Here is a 26554-nt window from a genome sequence, read left to right as displayed (position 1 = left end):
ATAAAAGCATTTCAGAATTTTTTTTTAACAAACCTTTCCTTTTTTCCCAATTTTCAGATTAGCATTTTTAGGTACGTGAGATCTCCCCTCTTAGTTATCTGAAATTTAATGCATCAAACACTGAATTTATTGCCTTTCTCACTAAACAATTTCATTGTTATTCCTGAAGACACCACTGTACTTCAAGGCTCCTTAGCTCATAATTTTTCATTTTTCTCCAACTCTCCTCCTCTCCCTTACTTCTCACATTCATTGCATTCTCTTAGAAATAAACTCATTCCTATCCAATTCCATATTCAATAATGAAGTTCATGATGACCCATATATCTAAACTGTTGTTTCCTCTACTCTTAAATTAAATAAAGGGATTGAACCAGAAGACCTCTAAGGTTCCAGCTCTTACACACTGCAAAATAATAATAATCAAATACTTTTTAAAAATCACTTTACTCCTATACTCAGAAACCTATTATGGTCTATCATATCAAATTCTTCAGTATGTGCTTTAATGTCATCCACAATCTCTGTCCTCTTCCCCTAACCCCGATATTTTATTTTCTATCTCAGAATGTTCTGGTTACTCTTTTCCAAGGGTTGAAGTGAAGCTTTATTTCTTAGCCCCTTCATATTGAGCCTGTCTTTAGAAAAAAAAAATGCGTAGAGAGGTTGTAAAGTTCAAATGAAGACCCAAGATCCTGGGAGATCTTTCCCAGTTTAGTCTCTGAATTGGTGGTAATTTTCATAACGTCCATTCTATTGGCAAATCCATCTCTCAAGCTAGAAGGCATCTATTACTAGACTACACATATTTCATGTTCATTTTCAGTACTCAAATGTAAGCTGGACATGTATTGTGAGTAAGGGGAAATATCAGATGGCATTAGGATAACAGAGGGCAATCTTTGACCTCATTATTTCATGCTATAGGAGTAGAAAAACCTGACACTGTCTCAGCTTTAATGAAGCACACCATGACCCTTTTCCCAATTCAAGATCACAGCAGTCAAGATTTCCTGAAGTAGATTTTCTAAGAGCATTCATATGAAATATAGGGAATTCTAGTCTTTTTAATAGGGGCAACATAGCTGTAGAATTTTCTCTTCTAGAGATTCTGGGGTGGGGTTGGGGATAATCCTATTCTTTGATGTACAAATATTTTCTGAAGAAAGAAGTCTGTGTTCTTTTTTATGAAACCTTTACATCTTTGTTAAATGAGCCAATTATATGAAATGCTATGTGTGCTCAGAACATTGATGAGTAGTGTTCTGTTCCTGCTAAGGCTCGTGCCTCTGCAACAGTACGCCATGCGAGTAATTACATTTCCATGGCAAGAGGAAACCAGATGAATCTGGAGGAAACATTGGGGGATCAATAAGAAGTTAGCCACATGAGTCAGTGGGGATTGGAGAAGAAGATTCTGGGTTGAAAGCAAAGAGAGAATAAGAAGTGAGTGGTGGGTAACCTATCCATACAAATATTGGGTAAGGACACATTCAGATAAGATAAAGGATATCAGTGAATGTTGCTTAATTAATTCAAAAGCTCCAGGATTTCACAAACCTACAAAGTAAAGTACCTAGTCCTTAAACTGGCATTCATGGTCCCCTACAATTTGAAGCATGTTTATTTCTTGAGGCTGCTCTCTGGCTCTAGCCACGATTCTGGTTCCGGTTGTTATCCTTCATTCTTGAAAAGGACCAAAATGACACTACTATATTGGGGTTCAGGGACAGCGTGTCAAACTGTGGCTGATCAGACCAATACAAGCTTGGAAGACTCTATCACAGGTCAGGCACAAATAGTCCACATGAACATTTGGAGTGGAGATATCTCTACTTTTGCACATCTCTCATTTCTTTTGAGTTACTGCAGTTCTGCTTTGCCCATAGGGTGCAGCACTTTCTTTGATGTGGGCATGCCATGCTGCATGGTCCTTTGCCAGTGTCTCCCATGTCTCATAATTGATTCCAAAGTTCTTCAGAGAGACCTTGAGAGTGTTCTTGTATCACTTCTTCTGATCTCTCTATGAGTGCACTTGCCTTGTGTGAGTTGACTCTAGCTGTATATTCTATTCAAACTGGTCTGCTTTCTCCCCCTTTGAAGAAATCTTGCCCCTGCCTGCCTTCATACCTTTTTCATGTTCCTTCCTTCTGAAATGTCTGCCCACTTCCCAATTCTGCCTATCAAAGGCCTATTAATTCTTCAAGATCTATTTCAAGTGTTAACTTTTCCACAAAGCTTCCTCTGATCACCAGTCAGAATTAATCTTTCCTTCTTCTGATTTCCTATGGCATTTATCATCTGCATTAGTCACATGGAACTCATCATCAGCTGCCTTGTTTTGAAGTTATTTGTGTATACATCAGATACTGAAGTATAAACGTCTAGAGGATATATATTAGATCTGGCATTTTTTGTATCCTCCATGATTCTTTGAAGGTAATAGGAACTTTAAAAATATTTGTTGAATTGATGGCAAAATTAATGAACCCAAGGAATGTTAAGTGATCTATATTGTAGGTAAACAGCTGTTCCTAAAGAGTTTTAAATTTGATGTGGTGAAAGAATGCTTATCATGCCTTAATCAGTACCTTCCTTTTTTTGTTACCCCTGGCTTGGAGAAATTGTCCAGTGGGCTTCAGGGTATAACCTAATTCCATTTGAGCCTACTGGTTAATTTACTAATTCATCCAGATTCTACTATGTAGACAAGGCCTATGATAAATATAATAAATGGAAATCGTTTTTTCCCATTTTTCAAAGGAAAGTACAAAATATATTATTAATACCTAAAAAGGTGATTGAAAGAAATAAATAATTATGGGCCTGTAGGCCTGCTTTCTCAACTATACAAAAAATTTATAAGACATCTATACTTTGAGGACATTCTTGATGAGATGATTAGTAGAGAATAAGGAGGTTTTCACAAGTAATATTCTATAATGGACCATGTATTTACCATTAGACAATTAACTGAAAGATGAAGAAAATAAAATCCCACTGTGTTATTGTTTGTTGATCATGAATAAGAATGTAAATCAGTAGAGCCAAGTTCCACCTTAAGAGCATAACAAAGTATCTCCCATCTATAGATATTATTCAAGATTCCTTAAAAGACATAACAAAGGTAATCATATTCTATCAGTGTCCAGTCTTCAACAGGCAAGGAATGAAATAAAGAGGTATTGCCAAATCTAATGATCTCAATGTTTATCCTTCCTGATCTCTCTGCAGCATTTGACCCTTCTATATATTCTTTTTATCTTTGGGTTTCTTGGTTCTCCACCTACCTGTTTGACCTCCGTTCCTCATTCTTCTTTGCTGGGTGATCATCCAGGCCATCTCTACTAATCCTGACTATCCTCCAGGTCTCTCTCCTGGGCCTTTTTCTATTTCAGTCTATACTATCTCATCTGATGATCTCATGTCCTTGTATAGGTTCAATTATTATTTCTTTGCAGATGACTAGCCATAGTCTATCTTCTGAGCTCTAGTCCCACATTACTAACAACATCATTTTGAACTGGATGCCTGTAATCACCTCAAACTCTAATCCACACCTGAACTCATTATCTTTTCCTCTGTGATTCAACCCTCTTCAGAGTTTCCTTATTAACTATCAAGGGTACTACCTTCTTCCCAGTCACTAACATTCCCATCATCCTCAACTCCTCTCTCTCTCTCTCTCTCCCTCACCTCACATATCAATCAGTTGTTAAATATTGCCACATCATCTCTCACTTATGTCCATTCCTTTCTGCTCAAATGGCTATCCACCACCCTTGTTAGTTAGCTAGATGACATAGGAAATAAAATAGTGAACCTGGAGTCAGGAAGGCCTGAATTTGATTCCTGCCTCAGACAATTATATGACCATGGGCAATTTACTTAACCTCTCTCAGCCTCAGTTTCTTCATCTCTCAAAATGGCATAATTAAAAAGAAAATCTACCTCACAAGGTTTTTTTGTTTTAAAGAACCAAATGGTGGAACATCTAAAGTGCTTTGCAAACCTTAAAGTGATATATATATATACATATATATATATATATATGTATATATGCTAGATATTATTCTTCAGGTCCTCATCATCTCTCACCTAAACTACTGAAATAGCCTTCTGTGTGATCCCTCTGCCTCATCTCTCCTCATCCTACCCATCCCCTACATAGCTGACAAAATTGTTTTCCTAAACCTCAGGTCTGACCATGTCATCCCAGTACTCAACCAATTCCCAAGGCTCCCCTGTTTGGCATTTAAAGCTCTTTGTACTCTGGCCACTTCACACATTTCCAGTTCCCTCATACATTACTACCTTGCACACACTTTAGGTCCAGACATCCTGGCCTACTTGTCATTCCTCGCACATAGTGCTTCAATTCCCAGTTTTCTGTCCTTTCCCTGACTGGTTGCTTTCTCTTCTCACCTACATCTGTTGGAATCCATGGTTTCCTTCAAGACTCAGATCAAGCTCCTCCTCCTCCAAGAGATCTTTCCTGGTTACTTAGTGACTGTTTTGTATATGTTTATATGTGTTGTATATGTGTGTGTGCGTGTATATATGTGTATGTGCATGTGTTTATCCAGGCCACTAGGTGATGGAATGAATAAAGCACTGGACTGAAGACCCAAGTCCAAATCTTACCTTATTACTTATTACTAGGTGAACCTGGGAAAGACTATGGCATCAGTTACTGCATTTTAGTCACTGACAGTATCAACAGGTAAAAACCATCATGATTCTTAACTCATATACTCAAATAGTTAAATAGATCTGTAATCACATCATTTGAACATTCCCTCTAAAAATACAGATCATAACCCATCCATGCTATCCATCTGAAAAGGTTTCAGATTAAGTCCTTGGTAGACCTTTTCAAGAATTTGCCACCAACTATGCACTCTAAACTCCATACTTTCTTAAACATATCCTTCACTTCCCTGCTTCTGTCCCCTCTCCCTAATATAAGTTGTTGTTGTGGAGTCATTTTTTAGTTGTCTCTGACTCTTCATGACCCCATTTGGAATTTTCTTGGCAAAGATACTGGAGTGATTTGCCATAATACAAGTATCCCATCTGAAATCTTACCAGTATATCGAGGTCTAGTCTCAGATCACCTCTTCTATTTAACCTTTCATTATTGCCCCCAACCAGAGTGCGATCTCTCTTTTCCTATAAAGTAGCAGAATTTTGACTGTGTTTCTCATGAACTGCACCTTTTTATATCACTTAGCACTTAGTTCAGTGCCCTGTATACAGTGAGCATTCAGTAAATAGTCATTGAGTTAGACTGTGTTCAAGGGCTCATATCTCATCAATAACCTTCCGTAAGGTTTAGTTGACTGGTTCTATGAGTATGGTGCCACTGCTTAGCACAATGCCTTGCATATACTAAGTACTTAATAAATGCTTATTGAATTGAATTAGGCTTTTGCTTTTATGAGGGGAACAAATCACTAATAATAATTATTACAGCTAGCATTTATATAGAACTTTAAGGTTTGCAAGTACTTTACATATATTATCTCTAAGTAAGCCACGTCTTCCTGAATGTATTGAGTCAGTACTTGGCATTTGTGGGAAAAGCTGTTAGTGCTCTACTCTCAGCAGGTAACTGACCAAGGATCAGAGCCTTGTCTTAGACAAAAGGACAAGGCTTACAGTTTCATTGCAATGAAGCTTAATAAATTTGATTAAACCACTGCATGATTTTCCTTTATCACATTCTATTTGCTGTGATCTGTAAGATCAGTGGTTCAGGCTAACTCTAGCTCTGAATTTTTGTCTTGGTAGGTGAAACTTGACATTCTTTAAATGCAGTTTTTAATTAAATATCATCTAGGTAACTTCCCCTGCTCCCCTTCTTCGGTGTGTAAAGAGGTTCATGTAGAGGAAAATTGACTAGGATTAGGAATCTATTTCCCTGTGCTACATACTCTTTATTCTGAGAACTACAAAGAAACCTTGACAGAGGAACAAACGTCTGTCTATGATGCTAGCTTGTCTCACTTTGCAGCTGGCTTCTGCAGAGCTCCTGCTTTGATCCAGTGTCTTTGGAAGCTACTTACCATACACTGAAAAACAGTTTGGAGAAACTTTAGTTGAGAAAGTTCTAGGACAGTGGAGAATCTTAGCTAATTAAATTTTTTGTTAACTGAGTTTCACCCAAGAATTTTTTCTTCAAATCAACCCTTGTTGGAAATCCATCTAAAATATATTAGTATACTTTCTTGTTTTAAGATGGTGAAAATACTTGCATTTCTGATAATGCAAAGATGCACTGCCTCAGGCTCATCATTTTGAACTTAATTTCTCATTGTACATTATTCTATGGAGAAGAACACATCAATCATCAAATATTTATTAAGCATCTATTATATATCCAACACTAGTAGTTCATATTTCTAGAGCTCAAAGGGACCTCAAAGGCTATCTTGTCCTACCCCTTTACTTTATAGATGAGAAAACTAAGTTGCCAAGGTCACACAGGTACTAAGAGTCAGAGATGAATGGTGTTGCTGTCATGGCTCCAGAGTCAGAGTTCTTCCCACTATACTGAGCTGCCCTCTTGGTTGGTTTGATTGTAGGGAAAATGTAAATTTAGTTCAGTCAATAAATGAATGAATGAATGAATATAATGTTGAAATAGCATTAGTGACTCCATTTTGCCTTTATGTACCATTTTGTGAAATTAAGTCTCAAAGTCACCTGAGTTTGGAGAAGTCACAAGATTACTTCCCTTCCCAAGAGTCACCTAACTTGAAGAATGTCACAAAACAACTACTTTTTCCTTCTCTGTGTAGTATCTCCCAGTTACCTCCCTATCCCCTCCAGCCAACTCTGGATCTCACCTCATTGTCTCCTGATCCCCTCCTTTAATAAGTAACCAGGTGTCTTCACCCTTTCATCTTGTTTTTCATTTCCTCCAAACTGTATATTAAATGGATAAGGACCAAAGTTTGGGGTTCTTGGCTATTGAAAGCCTTGAACCCAATTTGTTTTGCAACTACATGCACTGCTAAATAAATCATTTGTTTGGATGATACTGAGTTTCTTTATTTCAATGTAACATAAATGGAAAGGTGGCTAGGTAGTACAGTGGATGGAGCCCTGGTCCTGAAGTTCAAAACTGGCCTCAGACACTTACTAGTTGTGTGACCCAGGGTAGGTCGCTTAATTATGTTGGCCTCAGTTTTCTCGTCTGTAAAATGAGCCGGAGAAGGAAATGGCAAACCACTCCAGTGTCTTCACCAAGATAGTCACAAATGGGGTCACAAAGCGCTGGACACAACTGAAAAAACTGAGCTGCAACAACATAAGCGAGCCTTGCTGTGCATTGTTGTCTTACGATTTTCTCCTCCCTTAAAATCTGCTCTGGAAAAATTTTGATTAATTAATGATTATGGATCATTGGATTCTAATTCATTAAGGTTTCATGATACATGTCTATGCATACCTACCATCTGTTTTTCTTTCTTCAAGAGTTTTCAGACATATCACATAGATTTTATTACTACTTACTTTGACGTTTTAATGGGGGGGAAAGTACACTTCAGATGCTAGCAGCACTGGTACCTTAACATGGTTGTGACATTTGAATAAAATTCATTTATGGTACCTTGGCAATATGAGGTACTTCATCAGTGTTTATTGAATTAAAATCAAGTAAAATAATACTTAATTGAACAGCAGTAACATGTCTGTGCATTACAGGTGTTCCTCAATTTACTAATTACCTGTGTTCCAAAAGTTTGCTTGTATGTCGTTTGTTTAGAACTTGTGATACATTTTCCCATTGTATCAACGTTATGAGTATTCAGCTCCCACTAGCCACCAGTGCCTACATAAGCTGTGATGGATGTGGCCACGCTCACAAGAATAGGGCTGTAGAATGTGAGCTCCAGTAATTCCTATCAAATGGGAAAAGCCTTGAATTCAGGCCCTCTCATACAAGCTAAGCATGGAGCTACTCATTGCCAGAAAATTGTCCACTAAATGCTGAATTTTTCAACCACAGCTCTGGAAAATTAAAGTGCTGCTGTTTGTATTGGCACTAAGAGTACCTACCAATCTACATCAATGAAATCACAACCATTTCAGAGTGCCAAAGCCAGTCAATCACCTTTCTTACTGTATTAATAGCACTAGAAAACATAACTACTATTTTTAACAGTGTTTCATGGGAAATCTCATTCTGTGTTCCAACTCAGGACTTTGTAGACCATCTGGGCATCCCTCACAACCTTCTCTTTCTGCATTAGCAACAGAAGCCAGAGCAAAAGATGTAGGCATCCCAGAAAACAGAAAAGGGGATCTTGGCCTGGGGACATCTAGATTTTAGCAGGTGGTGGGAAGCCTGGGTCTTCCATGGGCAACATTCTGGATCTTTGGCATTGGCACTAGGAAAGGTTCAAGTCTTTGGAAGTAGGTGGTTGGTTGTCTGGGTTGGCAGGAAGTAGCAAGGATACGGGTCTTTAGTAGCAGTGGTGGCAGGAAAAAAAGTTGAAGGGGGATAAAAGAGAGAAGAGGGTCATTCCAAGAAGCTTCAGTGACTGAGAAGGGATAATTCTGTAGGGAAGAGAGTTCCTACAGCCACACCAGTAGGGAGGTAAGTCAGCAGATATTCTTTAGTCAGGGAGTTTGGAATTTACTGTATCCTCATTATAGCAGTTTAGATATGTCAAGAACAATACTTAATTGATTCCTTTTTAAATATCTTTCTGCTACACCTTCTAAAAATAATATTGGATCTTGATCTTCAGACAGCTTGATTTGGACAGGGGATGGGGGTGGGGGGAAAGACACAGAAGGAGTCCAAATCTGATTTCTTTGGTGTAAGGTATTCCTGCTAATGAAAAATCACAGGGCAGCTAGGTGGCACAGTGGATAATGTGACCTATCTAGAGTCAGGAAGACTCATCTTCCTGAGTTCAAATCTGGCCTCAGACACTCTGTGACTACAGGAAAGTCATTTCATCCTGTTTGCCTCAGTTTCTTCATCTGTTAAATGAGCCGGAGAAGGAAATGGCAAACCATTCCAGTATCTCTGCCAAAAAAACCCAAATGGGCTCACAAAGAGTAAGACGCAACAAAAACCTCTACTTAGGATCATACATTTAGATCTGGAAGAGACCATAGTGATCATGTAGTCCAACTCTCTTATTTTTCAGATGATGAACTGAGACACAGAGAGGTTAAGTGATTCTTAACTTGTTGCCCAATGTCATATAGGTAATAAATAACAAATCTAGAATTCTTACCTAGGGTATCTGCCTCCAAATCCAGGGCTCTTTCATCTTTACAACACAGCTGAAACACAGCTACCAATGCAAGTCAATATCCATTCTGCAATTTATAGTCTTAAAGAGTCACCTGGGGCTTGAATGAATTGAGCAGTCACATAGACAGCATATATTCAAGGCAGAACTTAGATGTTTCTGAACCTGAAAATGAGCCATCTATCCATTATTTCATGGAAGACAGGAGAGTTCCTACTATGTCCCTATGGTCTTCTAAACATATAGCACCTCCTGCTTTCAGGTGGTTTCCCACCCAAATACTAATCAGGCCCAATCCTATTAAGCTTCCAAGATCAGATAAGATCAGGTGCAATCAGGGTAGTATGGCCTTACAATCTACTGAATAATTTGTTTAGTACATTTGCTGTATTATATGTTGCATACATAATGAGACAGCATGACATCATGGATTGAGAACTGGCCATGATGTCAGGAAAGCCTAGGTTCAAGTTCTGCCTTTGAAACCTACAGCTGGTGATCCTAGATAAATAACTTAATCCCTCATTACCCTGGGCAATGAAAACTAAAAACTGCAAAGTGGTTGCTAATATTCATTGGTGAAAGGAGTTTCCTCACTGGGAGTTCTCTACATTCATGAAATCACAGGATTGTATCTGCCCTCCCCAAATATTACACATCTAATAATATGACTAAAAGTGAGCACTGGTTCTTCTATTCCTTGTTTTTGTTTAATATTTGAATAGTAAATGCTAACTTTTTGTTAGGCTTGTTTTGAAGAAGCTATTCTTGTTGTTTGTCCTTCATTCTTGAAGAGGATCACTGAAGCTAAAGTGTAATGTGGAGTGATGCCTAATTGTTCAGTGGCCAGGCTTCTTTGTAAGGAAAACTCTTAGGGGTGAACAGGAAGTCAATAGTGTTAGATGGCACTTGGGGGGGATGTGACAGAGGGATTTCGAGTGGCTGCACGACCATTCTCCCCTGGAACTGACAAATGCTAGGCTCAGTTTTCCTCTGCCACTGCCACTAAACAGTGATTAATGCCAAATTAGTGCCTTGTTCACTGACCTCTTAGCATCCACTGCTGCTATTCTTCACCTCACATAACTTTTTGCAAATGTTAGCTTCTCAGGTCATCTCCTCTCATCAGTGACTTTCCCAGGTGACAGGCAGGTTGTTCTTCTGATTGGCATTCATTTTACACTTTTTGCTCTGTTGTGAATGGCTGTAAGATCACTCTTCACTTCTCCTTAGAAATCTGATAACCAGTCCATCATGCTTTATCATTTCATAAAAACAGAGTGCCAATAGGAAAATCAGTAGAAAATGTGAATCTTCAAGGTGTTTTAGCATGAAGTTTCAAAGGACAGATAGTTTGATTCAGATAGTTTGGAAGAGGGAAGTGTGAACATCCCAATTCCTCCTTGCTATGGTGGGGTGGGAGGGTGGAGTGAGGAACTGGTAACCAGGAGGAATATGTTTTATGTGAATTTACAGTTACAAAAATTTGTATTGCTAATATATTACTGCCTTGGCATGTTCATTTAAAATGCATGCAAACCACTAATATGAAAAGCATATATGCTTTGCCAGTGAAAGAAAGAATACAGAGAGCTGTGGGAAATTAGTGTTGAAAAGAAGCCAGTATTTTATCCTAGTGTGGTCTCCCAGTGGCTGTAATCATGCCTCAGGCCCAGCAGGGCAGTGCCTTTCATTTGCCAGTTTCCTTTTCAGTTCAGCCATAAATGGTGGCAAGCCTCCTCAGCAGCAAATATTGGATAAAGTCATTTAGATTTCCAGTGATTTCATTTCTCTTCTTGATACATTCACATTCCTTTATTGAAATTTTGTTTTTTGAAATGGTTTTTTAGTCTCTTATTTGAATAAAATGAGTAGTTCTGTTCAACCCAAACAATTGTTATATATGCTGAGGGTAGATAATTTTGCTTTTATGTATGTATTAGACTCTAAGGGAGCAGTCTTCATTTTTTTAATCATTGTCTTGTCAAAACATGAACTAAATTATTTACAGTTTTGGTGCCTTACAAAGGAGACTGAGAATTGAGTCTTTTAGTTTTCTGATAAGAAAAGGGGTTTTAAACTGCCCTGATATAAAACTCTGTTAATTGAACATATTTATCCCTAGGGAACCAAATTTAAGCATTAAATATGAAAACTAGCAGCTCTTATTAAAATAGCTTGCACATAAGATGAAACGCAACAGGAAGGGCTTTAAATCATAAAAAAGCAGTAAGCATTTGATTTTTTAAATGCTCAGCAGTTTAAAACCTCTTGACTGCATAATAGGTTTCCTTTCTATTAGGATACAGCCTCTTCTCTCCACTAGGGAAACATTCTTGTGAGCTATGTGTTCTGAATGAAAGAAGACTGGGTAAACTTAAGAACTTTGCTTATATAATATAATGAAAGCCTTTGAAAATGGCCATGCTCAAGATCTCCTATGAGAAGATTAATTAAGCTCCGTGATAATTTTGAAAGTGCAAGATTCCTAGTTTTCACAAAAGCTCGGTTCTGACAAGATCTTTCATTTGGAATTTTCTAGTCATCACTGTTTCTTTCCTCAAAGTGGTTAGTTTAGAAGTGCAGAAATCTGAAAGTATATCAGCATGGTTATGCCCTCTACAGAAGCAGGTGACAGCCCCTCTGGAACCCAATAAATAATCATCACAAATGGCTATGTCCAAAGAAATTAATTACCTGGCGACCAGCCCTCTAATGATGAGCTGCTTCAGGTTTATCTGGGCTGGCCCAATGCAGACAGACATAGAAACTATCAAGTCAATAGCTGGGCCTTTCCAACTTGGAAAGACTTGCTAGAATTTTTACTCTACTGACAAGTCGAATTTTCTTTGAGTAAATATTCAAGGCATTTACATGAGCTTACTTTCTTTTTCCCTTATAGGTGATATTGATACACCTGATATCTTGGCTCCTGTCATTGTCATCCCTCCAGGCAATACAAGTGTAGTGGCAGGAACCAGTGAAGTCACATTGGAATGCATAGCCAATGCAAGGTATTGTGGGGATTAGGGATAAGAACCTTATATTAATTTTTCCTTTAGTGCTTTTAAAAAATGCAAGACAGTTTGCTCTTTTTGCAATGATAAAGAATCTTGTTGCCTAACTACATCATGAATATAGAATCTCTTAGAAACTAAGATTATTTTTCCTTGCCCAAATATGGGGATGATATATACACTTCTCAGTCTATCTATAGATTATAATGGAGGTCCCACATGTAGATTTTAGGGAAAGAGAGAGGTTCAGGCCTTACTAACAAAGGGCTGATTTTCTCTCCTCTCTGATAGTAGTGTTCTCTGTATAATAATATCATTTCCATGACTGAGTTCTAATGGCAGTACCTCCTGTACAGTTGAGTTCCGCAGAAATGCTTCTTTTTAATATTCTTAAAAAAATAACAAACCAAATCATTAGGACTTCAGCTCCATTGCTGCAGTAATTACCCATCCTTGTTCAATAACCCTTGAGGTAAGTGTAGCTTTGCTTCATGACATGAGGAATGTTGAATTGTATGAGGGAATTATATCCAAATGTCCATTGTTCATGCTGTTGCAGTACTTTCTTTGTTAAGCAAATGTTGAATGAAACATATTCCTTATTGCTTGTCAACATAATTCAGAAAGATAATTGGTAATGATTTTTGTCCTCACAGACCTATTGAAGAATTGAGCATGACTTGGAAGAGAAATGGAGTAAAAATTACTAATGGACTCCACAGTTTGGGAAGACGGCTTACTATCACCAACCCAACGTCCTCTGACATTGGAATGTACATCTGTGAGGCTGAATTAAGAGGAACTGACTTTGAGCCAGCAAGAACAAAAGCCTTTCTTTCTATCATAGGTAATACCAGTGACAGGGAGCATTATCTACCAGTATCTCCATTTAGAGCTAAAGAATATATGGGAAGTACAATAGAAATTAAAGTTAAATATGCATTTCATTGACCTTGTACTTCAACTCCTTCTGAGGAAATGGGACAGAGGGGGTAAAATGGGGTTATCTTCCAAATTAATTCAATCATTCTTTTCTATGAATACAAATCTATTAAACATTTTATAGCAACATACTGATGTTATTTCTAATACCCCAAGAAATTTTAATTTAATCATAAAGCTTATAAAACACAGTAGTAAAATCCTTATCATACAATTCTCATATCTTGGCTTTTAGTGCCATTAAACCTTGAGGTGAAGCCTAATTTGTATTTCTGGCTTTAAGATTGTCAGCATTCTTTCTCCCACATCCTTCCCCTCCCCCAGAAAAAATTTTGTGGGAGAACTATTTGACATTGCTTCTTTCTAGCCTAATAATGGCGTAATGAGAACAGAGATGCTTGCTGGGAAATGGGCTAATTAATAATATAGAATAAGGGAGGAAGGGGGAAAAATAGCTCTCTCCACTTATGTTTATAGAGTACTACCATTGTTAATGTTAGGCAGAATCTACACATGCATATATACCTGAATAACTATGTTGTCTATGGTCACCAAGGAAATCCTTAGTCCATTATTAGATATTGATAAGATTAGATTCAATTGTGAGACAATTGATTTTGTTTTCAGTTACTGAATATTTTTAGCCCTATTTAAGTTGCTACATTTGGTATTTCTTATAATTTGCTTCTCTTTCTTAGCTTTCTGTCTTTGCGATAGTATGGCAAATATGAAGCCGCTACTGGTCTCTCCTTCTCTCCCTCCAAAATAAAGTAGATGATTACTGAGATATAATAGTAATAGAGGACTAGCTATAATATTGATGACCTTTATTCACATCCCTTCAAGAAACAGCAGTATTGAGAATAGAATATTGTCCAAATAGTAGATTATCACATGAAATATTTTTTGTCTTAAAACAGTTTTCTTTAAAGTTAATATTTTCTAATAAATTGTTTAAGCAAACTTTCTGGTATTAACATAGTGTTTGAGACAGTTTGCCTTTTTTTTAAGTACCGTCTCATTTCCTTAAATCATTGGAAGAAGTGTATTGCATATGAAAAATAACTAAATACGACACAACACAAACCTGTCATCACTTTAAAATGAAGGCTGGAAGTTTGAAAAGCATGAGAAACAGCTGCTTTTGAATCATAAATCATTGCTGAGTCTCTACATGAGATCTGAGATGGTTCTTTTAGAAGCCGTTTTCACACACCCACTAGCTATTGATATAAATACTATATTTTCATTCCAGGCAAAGGCATTTTTTTCATCAGAGTTGATCTATAGCTATATCAGAACAGCACACTATAAGTTGAGCCAAAATTAAAATTTCCAATCTGTAAATCTCTAATAGACAATCTTTATAGTATTAAAACATTTTAAGGTTAATTTAAACAAGAGAAGAAACTTATCTATAAGCCAGCATGCTAATTTCAATCACAATTCTTTTTGAATATTTAAGGTCTATCAGGTAAACCTCAGTTTTGCAGTTATTTCCAAATACCAAAGCAAATTGTTGTTTTTTTTTAATTTTGTAAAATTATCATCTTCCAATGTCATCTCTTTAAAACATGAAGGAATACATGTCATTTATTTATTGCAATGATTTAATTCTTTTTCTTGTTCATAAGATTTTATTGTGACAGGTGAAATTTTATGGCTTGCTGTTAAGTTATGCCTCAGATAGCCTAAAAAATTATCTTTCTCAGTTCAAAGATGTGGGTTTGATTGTAACCCCCATATCCAACAGTCATTAAGGGGAGTCTCTTTAAAGAACTCTTATGCCTTCCCTGGCAGTCTAAGCTATGGTAAAGTTGTGAAAGGAACTATCATCATAAACAAGTCAATGAAAGAAAGCAGAGACAAATTGACTACCATTTACTTTTATTTCACCCTGATAAGACTAGATAGGAGCAGATAGGTGGAATTGTGGATAGAGCACTGGGCCTGGAGGCAGGAGTCCAAATCCAGCCTTAACTTGCTGTGTGATCCTGGGCAAATCACTTAACTGTGTTTACCTCAATTTCCTCATTTGTAAAATGAGCTGGAGAAGGAAATGGCAGACCACTCCAGTATCTTTGCCAAGAAAACCCCAAATGGGGTCAAGAAGAGTCAGACAACTGAATAACAACTACAATGTTCAAGTTGCAGGTGTTTATTCAAAACCTAAATATTGCCTGTTGCTATTCTTTTTTATGAGTTTTATGTCAAAAGATATGAAGCCACTTGGTATAGAGAATAGAATACTGAGTTTGGAGTCAAAAAGACTTGGGTTTAAATCCCACTTCTGAACCTTCCTAGCATGGTGAGTCACATACCCTCTCCAAGCCTGAGGTAACTACTTAGGACCTTAAGTTACAGATGGGTGGTAATTTGCATCATTGGAGAGCTTTCCTTGTCTGAGAGGTTAGTTCATTAACGAAACCCCTGATGTTCAAATTTGAAGTTCAAAATTTATAATGAATCATTGTCTGACCGGCAGAGAAAGGTATTATCCTGCAAAATGCAAGTAAGTTCCCAGGGGAAAGATTCCTGTTGTTGATATATCCCACTGACTCCAGGTGTTTTTTAACAGGAGTCTGTCTTATAATTCATTTATGTTTATTTGAGAAGCACTTAAGATGTTTCATTTGTCCTTACGAATAAACTATAGGAAAAAATGCAAAAGTTAATTATTGACATTTTATCAAAGCCATATAAATGAGCTGCAGGCCAGTTGAAAAAAGAGCAAAGTTAACTGAGAAAGTAACAAGATGTTAAATTTATAGAACAGTGTTTGCAAAGTATGAGAGAAACCTGTGGTATTACAATTAACACTTACCATCCATGGTATCTGAACTAGCTACAATTTCAGGAGCATTGTATAAGGATGCAAATAGGAGTTTAGCCTTGGTGAAGAGAACTGACAGAGAAGATGTGAGAAAAAAAACCACAAAATAAAATGGAGCCCTCTTATCTTCCTTTTTATCTCTTATTCTGTCTCTTTTTGTATCTCCTTCATTCAACTCCTTAATGCCTTAGGATCATCCTATTTTATGACTTCTGACCATTAACAACACCATGGGAGGAATAATGAACAAAAACAGAAACAACAGAGATCCCTTTCTACTTTAAGTTCTGCAGCTCTAACAGATCTAGGCACCTTAACTTTTGACAGCTTTGGGGACAAACAGAAGCTGGTTTTCTCTCTGAATGACTGTTTCTGGTCATCCAGCTATCCCGGAGCACCTGGAACAAGGGTAGAGACAGAATTCATTTTGTCGATGTTTCTCCTGACACCTGAAAACCTAGTTCTCAAGTGCCTTGAGAGTCACTGACAGATGATTCTTAATACTGCTTGAGGAATAAGAAATTTGCTTGGTATTCTCTTAAGTTACCAACAATTGGTTCAAGAGTTGTAGACCATAACTCCTGGACAGATGTGCAGGAAGCCTGAGCATGGTGGGTTGTTTTTTTTTTTTTTTTTCTTGCAGTCTTGATTTTTCACAGAGGACGAAACACCATTCCTGATTTCTTCATATACTTTTAACAAAGACAAAAGAGATGGTTCCAAATTCTGGTTTTATTAGCTGCCATTATAAATATTTCAAAGGGTAGTATGTTCATACGTCAATGATATAGCAGATTTAGAAAGAACTGCTGCTGATTAGAAACGACATTTGCATTTCCACTTACCATTTGAAGATTGTGTTTCAGAGTTTGTGCACAGCTAGGCTAAATGAAAACAGATTTTTTTTCGATTTAGCTCAAAATCTTTTAATGGTTGTTTCACAACTATTTTTCATATAATCTTTTATCATACCACATGATGTATGTGATAAGCTGAGGAATGAGAGAAAAATCATCCTAACACCTCTTCTGTTTGGTTAGAATGAGAGATGAACGATGACTGAAAATGAAACCTATACAAGTTAAAAGAAAGTAATGGAATTACCACAGGAGCAGCCCTTAGTGACCCATGTAACTGAGCATACTTTGCTCATTTGGCATCTACATGTGTCCGCCTCTGCCCACTGAATTCCCCATAGGTGTGTGTTTTCCATGGTCACTGCCTGCTGATTTTTAGTAACATGATTGCCCCAGGTACTATAATTCAAACAGAAGAAAAGTTCTTGCTGACCCTTGGAATCCTGCCCTTCATCCCAGAAGGAAGTTGCCCCAGGCTTGAAATGATTTCCAAATGGTAATCAGGGAAGAGAATTTCATGAACAAATAGACAGTCTTGGTTAGTACCCAATAGCAAGTAATTAGTAAAGAATGGTATGTAGGGAGAAAGCCTCTTAGACCAGGTCAGTTCATTCTTAACTTCCATTTCCAATCCCTGAAGTGGTCACCAACTCATTATGTAACTTTGTATGACTCATCACTCAACCTTCTCCCTTTTTTCCTCACTTGTAAAATGAAAAAGAAAAGTAGGTGATCTCTAAGGATTTTTTTCAAAGCCTGACAGTCCATGACTCTGGGCTAGGTATTCTTACGCTGAAATCCTCAGATCCCAAAAGGGTCCATGAAATAGATTTCCATGGATATTTGAACTTGGATGGAAAAAAAATAACATTTTTATTTTCAGTAACCTCTAATTGAAATTTAGCATTTTCTTCAATTATGAATGTAGGCAATAAATCACAGTTATATTAGTAGTAACTGTAACTTGGTAACCAATAGGAATTAAAAATATTTTCAAATCATATTATAGTTATTGCAGATTTCTCAAAATATTATGCTCACTACTTCAAAATTACTGTAATCATCAAGCCTTTTAATTTGCCTACACTTTGCCTACATTATCTTGTTATTAATTTGCCTACATTATCCTATTATTCATTGAGTCAATAAGCATATACTAGATGCCCCAGAAGTCTTAGTATAGTTTTAAGCTACAAAATCTCGAAAACTGCCTTGACACCCTCTATGTTGCTACATCAAGTATAAGCAGCTAGGTGGCGTAGTAGATAGAGCACTGGGCTTGGAGTCAGGAAGACCTGAATTCAAATGTGGTCGCAGACACTTACTAGCTGTGTGACCCTGGGCAAGTCACTTAGCCTTCTTTGCCTCAGTTGCCTTACCTATAAAATGAGCTAGGGAAGGAAATGGCAAACTGCCCCTGTATCTTTGCCAATGAAGTCCTAAATGGGGTCACAAAGAGTTGGACATATCTGAACAACAACAGATGTTACTATTTCACAATTTGTCTCTTAAGAGTGGTTTGATAACTGTATTTCAATAAAACTGGTTTCCTTTGTAGTCCTGTGTATTTTATTCTATGCATTTAAAGGCATTGTTCTCAGGACTGATAAAGGGATCCATGCAGGGTTTGCTATTAAATATTTAACAATTGGCTTTCTGAGCTAGGGAGGAAATGTATGCATGACAAACTTTTGATATTATTAAAATGTTCTCCATCACTTTCTTAAGTCTAGATAAACAACAAAACAGTAAATCAAGCCCTGATTTGTGACGTTTACAGATTTGTGAGGTATAAATGCTCACACTGAAAATTTAACAATTGGCTCTCTCCTGGCACTATGAGCTGGTTCTAGCAAACTACCCGGTCCATGACACACACACACACACACACACACACACACACACACACACACACACTCACACACTCACACCCCCAGGAACCCTTGCCCTAAGCCATTCCTTTGTTAACCCTTTAACCAGCTATGGAGAGTCCTAACCGTTTGTAAGAATGAATAACAAACCAATCAAGATGGCCACACCATTAATCCCACCTACTGGAGAGGATGAGGCTCCTAGATCCCTTGAGCTCAGGAGCTCTAAGCTGTAGTGGACTGAACCAACCAAATGTCTCCATTAAGTTCAGCATTAATATGTTGAACCCCAGGAGAGAGAGAGGGAGTTTGTCAATTTCCTTGAGGAATAGAGAACTGACTCAGTTGAGAAGTGAGAACCTGGCAGCTGATCAGACTATGGACCCAGTTGATGAGTAGTCCTGGGACTTTCAATCTTAGACAAGAAAGGGAGACCCAATTTTCTAGGGGGAAGAAAAGCAGTAAATGACAACATAGTCTTTGCTACCAAAGTAAGTTCTTCTCTGTCACCTAGGAGAACCACCTGAATAACCCTACATGATACAGGCTGAGGCAAAGGGTGATTGCTTAAGGGTGATTAGCAAACATCTTATTATTTGCTGTCTAGTCATTATTTAGGTTTTCAAGAATAAATGTGCATTGCTATTATTAAAACTTGCTAAACCATGGGCAGTTTGTTGATTTTTACCTTGGTCTGTTTTTCATTTTCCCTTCCCTTTAAATGGATTGTGGTCATGGTTATTGACTGATTACATTCATAATGACTCTAGGAGCATGACCTATGTAAAAGGGCCTCCGTGGGATACAGCTGTTGTATAGTTAGAATATAAATAATGTTCATATCATTATTATTGATTGTAGAGGCATGTCCAAATGGCAAAATTATGAGTATGCAATGAGGATTAGCTTGAGCCAGCCAGAAAATCATATTTTCCATTATTTCTTTAGGCTAGCTCTATTCAGCAAAGCTAAATGGAGAATTATGCATTTAACTAATGAATTTGGGACCACTGAGATGACCAGGGTGGGTAATTCAGGCAAATTTGTTATCCTTGAATTATCCAGATAATTGTAAAATACTTTCCTTAATTTTGTCTACAGATAAAACCTTTAGGTTCTTTCTTCTTTTCTTTCTTTCTGATGCTCAGTATTTGTTTCCCCATTTTCTCTAAACTAAGTTCTTGTTTTAAGGATACACAGACAGCCTGCCAAGTTATATTATCTGCATTCAACAAAATTACAATGAAAATAAACTGCTTTGGAAGACAGTGCCCAGAAATTAATTATCACATAGAAACTGAATTCGACAGCTTTTTGTTATCATGATAATGAAATCACTACAACCTTAACACCTGGGGAAACCCCGATCATGCCACTGTTGTGTTTCTGCTGAATAAACTGGGACTAATATGGCAATTTGCTTTCCTCTGAAATTCCATGTTTAATAAAACATTTATTTATCTATTTTTATTTATTTATTTTGCTACAGAGGTTCACACTTTTTTTGAGTATTTTTTTGTTTCTATTCAGTATTTATCAAGTGCCTACTATGTGAAAGGTACTATTGTAGGTTCTGGGGATAAAAAGACCAAAAAAAAATGAAGCAGTCCTGCCCCTGAGAAGCTTTCATTCTACTAGGAAATGCAACATATATAGAGATAAGTAAATACAAAATGTATGTAAAGTAATACAGGGTAGGGGATGCTAACAACTGTTATTTCCTAGTTATCCTACTTGCACATATTTGTTTATTGTCTCCCCCATTAGGCTGTTCTTCTTGAGAACAGGAAGAACTGTCTTTTGCCTCTTTTTTATCTCCCCAACACTTAGCACAGTGCTCAGCAGATAGTAGGCACGTAATAAATGCTTATTGCCTGCTTGCCTGACGTTGTAAAGGCCTCATATAGGCAAGTAGCACCTGAGCCAAGCCTTGAAGGGAGCCAGGGATTCTAAAAGGCAGAGTTGAGGAAGGAGAACATTACAAATATAGGTAGAGGAGGGGAGATGGGAGAAAGAGAGGAGAAAGCATGAGGAGTGAGTGAGGGGGAGGGCAGCCTGTGCAGTCATGGAATGGAGACAGAATGGAGAGCAGCAACAAGTAGGCCAGTATGGCAGGAATGTAGATAATATGGAGAGGGTCATGTGAAATCAGTCTGGAAAGATAGATTGAAGCCAGATTCTGGGGGGGGTTAAGTGCCTAATAGGAGATTCTATCCTCTAGGAAGGCAGTATAAAACCACTGAAGTTTCATGATCAATAGAGTGGCATTTTCACTTCATTTCGGGAAATACAGTACATAGAAATCAATCTCAATCCGATTCCTCTAGCCCTAGCTTAGATTATCTTATAAGGCCCTCATTCCCTTTGCAAAGCCTATTTTGCTAACAGAGAACAGTTTGGCCAGGGTAGGCATCAGGACATCAATGGCCAGGCAGCTAAACAGATCAACGTGGGCTCAGCCACCTGGCCTTATTCCACATGGCCATCTGGGCTTCCCAGGTAGATTTCCACAAAGTGTGCATTCTTAATCTTAGGGTATGACTGTTCTGCCAGGCACATATCCAGTTGTTCTGAAGAGAGAGGAGAGAGTTTGTTGTTATTTTGAGTCCTATTCAAGTATTAAATATGTTTTGACGAAGTTGAATTGCTAAGGCATTTAAAATTTTTTAATATGCTGCACTTCTCCTCTGATATAGGCCCAATGATGTGCTATGGCACTTTATTTGACATGCTTCATGAGGTGGTGTTTAGTGTAGATACTGAAGCAAACTATCCTATAAAATACTGTGCTGTAAATATAAACCTTTATGAACCTCTTGGGAAAGTCCTTCTAAACTGTGAATTAAGATATTCCATGATTCAAGCTCATGAACTCAAAAGTAGCCTCTTCAATGACTATTAATTTGCTGGCTGAAATCTTGGGTAGAGATGGCCATTGGCTGTCCTCTCTGAATTTGCAGTTTATGTAAATGATAGTAACAAAGGATACAATTTTAATAATACTTCACCTATTTTTTTAAGGCTCATCTTAAGGTTTTCTGGGTACTGGATCTGTGATTTGATCTGAGCAGAGAACTCTAGGTGAGGGAGCTCTCTCCAAAAGTATAGATAATAACAACAATAGATAACACTTGTAAGGCACCTACTATGTGCCAGCCATTGTGTTAAATACTTTTCAGATATCTCATTTGATCCTCACAGCCTCCCTAGGAGTTAGGTGTAATTATCATCCACATTTTACATTGAAGAACCAGGCCACTAGATGATGTGACTTATCTTGCATCATATAGCTAGTAAGTATTTGAGCTCTATCCATTGTACCACCTACTTGCCACCTAGATAGCTATGCGTTCTTCAATTTATAGTTTTGGAGAGATTAAACACCTTGCTTGTGGCCATATAGCCAATATACAATTTGATCCCAGCTCTTTCTGACTCTGAGGCCATCTCTCTGTCCTCTACACTTATTATTGACTCTCTTTAAGAATATTGAGTTTTAATTTTTTTAAGGATTTTCAACAAAAAGGATTCACCTGCCTCTTTAGTGATTTTTTTTCTTTCTGTTTTAAAGAGCCTCCCTATTTTACTGCTGAACCTGAGAGTAGAATTCTAGCCCAAGTGGAAAAAACCGTGGATATCTTGTGTCAAGCAATGGGTAAGTTTCAAAGAATCTATTAAAAGAGTATAACCAAGAAAAATGATGTGTTTACTGTGTCTCCCCTTGCCAAGCAGAGCTTTGACCTTCAGTCTTTTTGGAAATATGTTTAATTGTTTGTTTTGCTTTGTCACATGCTAAGTGGCAGCAGCTTTTAGTAATATGGTTTGGTATTTATATTGGAATACTCATTATCCATTGGGCCAAATAGTCTCTTTTCTTCAAAGTCTGTGTTTTAAAGGTTGATTATATTTTGAAACACTTTAATTGATATTTGCATCATGTTTGTCAGGAGCCCACTTCCTAGTCCCTTGCTACTAGCATAGGATAGGTGAAGATTGGGACCTGTGTGTGCTAGTGATGGGTGAAGCATGGGGCTGTTAACATTTTCACTGTTATAATGGAACACCATTATAACTCTAGGACTGGGGACAAGATAATAGCATCATCAAAACTTTTCCAGATGTAACAGTGCCTATACTGGCTCCCACTGCCTGAAGGCCAGGTATTATTTTTCAGTAATACCTGTCCCCCAAGGTTTTCTGGTACCCTTAAAAGGATTGAAGATATCCAGTGTCACCATTGGCTCAAGCCTCCACTGATTGTATTCCCCCAATTTTATGGGTCTCCAGTACTCTAGTTCCATTTAACCACTTAACAGTAAGATTTGCTTTTTTTTTGGAAGGGGGGGGTTAGGGGTAGGCTTATTTAATATGCAAATGAATGCATTGCTCCAGGTTTTTATTTCAAACACTCAGCAATATTTCCTTTTTGCTTTTACAAAAGAATGTTTACTTCAAAGGTATTGTAAGAATGAACATACAAATATTCCCCCCACCTCAACACCTGGGTTGTGAGAAAGGCACTTTTGGCAATGCAGTCTTTGGGGAGGGGAAGGGGATAGGGATTAGGTTCACAGCTTAACTGAGTTCCTACAGAGCGTAGTTCCACCAGGTTCCAAGTCCAAAGCTCCCATGGGCCCATGTCCAAGCACTTTGGCTTCTCAGGGCATCCCTACTAGGCTGTCAGCAATATCCAAACTGAAATCCTGGCTCCAAGTTTCACAGGGTTCAAGCTTCCCAGTCTAGGGACTCCAGTGCTTATTTCAAGAACAAACAAAACAGACTAAAGCCCCAAGCCATTTGACAGGCTTCCTAAAGGAAAAGGGTAGAAGTGGCCCTTCCCCCTACTCAGCTCGGTGCATGGTGTTCATGCTGTGGGTGAATAAGACCTTCATTCCCTGGATCCTACTGGAAAGAGAGAGAACCTTTCTCAGTCTGGTGATTTTAAAGACTCAGCCAGTTTGAGTTATGCAGACGATGCAAAAGGCTGTTCCTACCCACATGGTAGGGGAATGCAGAATGTCTTTTTCCAGAAGCAGGTTCCTGGTGTCTTCCACATAGATGACTCCATCTTAGTTGATCTGGACATGTGCAAAGACTCATTACACGGAGGTACTGTTATGGACAGTTGGGGTATGATTTGACGAATAATAACATGATGTAGTAGAAAGAACCTTGGCTTGGATGCTTGATCTAGCTTGGCCATTAACTTTTGTGTGACCTTAGGAAAGCCATTTCGTCTCTATGGATTTTAGTTTCCATATCTTTAAAATAAAAGTCTTGTATTAGATAATTTCTAAAGTCCTGTCCAGCTTTAATATATACTAGGATTCTTCTGTGTTGTATGACTAAACTCCAATTGATGCCTTGCAGTTGGCCTTTTCTTTCTTTTTCCTTACCTTTTCCCTTTTTCCTGCCTAAATTCCATACCAGTTGTGGAACAAAGTGCAGGGTGACCCATGGTATAGGATTATAGATTTCATGCTAACATCTAGCCCAGAGGTATCAAACATAGAATCATCTCTGTCTGTAAAATTCTTGAGTGTGGCCCAAACCATATTAAACTGTAATTGGGAAATATTTAACAAAATAACTAAAGATGTGTGTGATTTTTCTTAGTCAATATGTGGCCCACAGGGATCCTTACGTACAGGTCAGTGGTTCTTTGAGTTTGACAACACTGTTCTCATCCAACCCCAGCATCTTAGACATGAAGAAGTGGAAATCCAGAGAAGTGACTTATCCAAGGTCACACCGTTAATAAGTAGCAGAGCTGGAACAAGGGCCCAGGTCCTCTGACTCCAAAATAAACTCAAACTGGGGAAGGAAAAAGTTACAAAAGATGGAGAAGAACTTGATAATTATAAAGGGGATTAAACATTTGACATGGAAGGGAAATAGGGGTGCTGTCATCCCTAGAGCATTTAACAATACACTAGACAGTCATCAGTCTTGAATAGTTTAGGTATAGCCCTTCATAATGTCAGAGGGCCCGATTCTCTGTCCTCTTATAGTCCTTTCTGGTTCTATGATGTTACAAAAGGATGACCCTAACATAAAAGACTTGGGGCAAAATAGTAAATTTCCATTAATGGGATGGTAGGGGCTCTTTGCCAAATCCAAGCTATAGGAAAATGGATTTTTTATTGTTTTAACAGGAAATCTTACCACTTTTCTTCCTCAAGTCTGCATAAGGAGAACCATTCAGTTTTATGTCAACCTCTTTTTCATCACTTAGTGATAATTCATATTTGCCCAGGGGGATTTTTGACAGATGAGTTACAATCACAGTGAAAATTCACAACATTAGCATTTACACTAGCTCTACATTTGCATGTTATTTAGGTTAAGTCTACCACCTAACAATACATCAAGCTGGACAACATCTGTACATTATTACCGTTTCTCCTGTTGTTTTCCTCAGATGTGACTAGGTAAAGCTTTTAATGAATATTTCATTAATGAGTACTGGCACTGTAAATTCTTTTAAAAATAAACAATTTAAATATAGACCTAGTATGCACTTTGATGATAAATACATTCCATTTTAAGTGGATAAATTTAACTTTATGAATCCAAGAGCGTGGATGAATATTTTAAATTAATGATATTTGTAATACATGTAACCACAAGTTGTTATCTTTCCAGACAACTAGCCTTCATTTCTGATGATGATGAATGACATTATTTCTTCAGTGAATAGTGTAGAGACCAGCATGTGACTAAAATTTCCTTTCTTAGTGTCCTTCTCTGTGCTTTGGATAATAGCATCTGATGCCCATAGGAGTTCTTCTATTAATAGCCTTGATTTCTAGATGCTTTGTCAGCCCAAAATGCTTTTCCCACATTCAATATGATTTCGCAGAACCATAATAATATTCTTTGTCAAGGAGTGTTCACTCTGCCCCATATTTCAGGGGTATTCTCTTAAGTGGTTAGAAAATCAGGCCACAGCACTCACTACCCTTAGCCAAAATACCAGCTTCCTTGGAGCTGTTGTGAAAGGATGTGAGTGTGGCAAAAATGAAGTGGCACACTTCATCAGCTCCCCCCCCTCCCTCCTTCTGCTCCCCTCACCCATCTCTTACCTTCCCTTCTTCTACCCCTTTTTCCCTTCTCCCCCCTCCCATATTTGAATTTCAGAGGTTATTTAGTGGCCCATTCACACGCTCTGATTAGCATGGAAGCTTTGACCCTGCTTTGTTTTTTACCTCTGCTGGTTTGCCCCTCCTTGGGCAATCAGCTAATCTGCTCCTGGGGACTCACCCACCATATTAATGCTGAATTTAGTGCCCTAAATAATCCCATTCAGCACTATTTACCATAATGCTGACCATGGCACCTCCTTACCCAACAAACTACCACAGCTCCCTTTTTCCTATGAGATCAGAAATAAAGTCCTCTGAATAGCAATCAAGCCTTTTTACCACTCTGTCCTTTTCTACCTTTCCAATCTTCTCATATTTTACTCCCCTCTACACACTCTGGTGGCACAGTGGATAGAGCTGAGCCTGAAGTCAAGAAGACTTATCTTCCTGAGTTCACATCTGGCCTCGGAGACTTAGTAGCTGTGTGACCCTGGGCGAGTCACTTCACCCTGTTTGCCTCAGTTTCCTCATCTATAAAATGAGCTGGAGAAGGCAATGGCAAACCACTGAAGTATTAATGCCAAGAAAACCCCAGATGGGGTCATGAGGTATCAGATGTGACTGTAAAACAGCTGAACAACTAAATACTCTCTAGTCCAGCTTCATTGGCC

General features: G+C 37.9%; 1 protein-coding gene across 2 annotated transcripts in view; it reads left to right on the top strand.

The window, feature by feature from the left end:
- SDK1 (sidekick cell adhesion molecule 1) overlaps positions 1-26554 on the top strand; it is a 1168267-nt gene that overhangs the window by 773885 nt on the left and 367828 nt on the right. For both annotated transcript variants that reach the window (XM_036741470.1, XM_036741469.1), the window contains 3 exons: positions 12181-12292; positions 12952-13142; positions 22370-22453. In XM_036741470.1, coding sequence (XP_036597365.1) covers positions 12181-12292; positions 12952-13142; positions 22370-22453 — 387 coding nt within the window. The remainder of the gene's footprint in view (positions 1-12180; positions 12293-12951; positions 13143-22369; positions 22454-26554) is intronic.

This window comes from Trichosurus vulpecula, chromosome 1 (assembly GCF_011100635.1).
Source record: "Trichosurus vulpecula isolate mTriVul1 chromosome 1, mTriVul1.pri, whole genome shotgun sequence".
NCBI lineage: Eukaryota > Metazoa > Chordata > Mammalia > Diprotodontia > Phalangeridae > Trichosurus > Trichosurus vulpecula.
The sequence above is the reverse complement of the archived record's forward strand: the minus strand, read 5'-3'. Positions and strand labels throughout refer to the sequence as shown.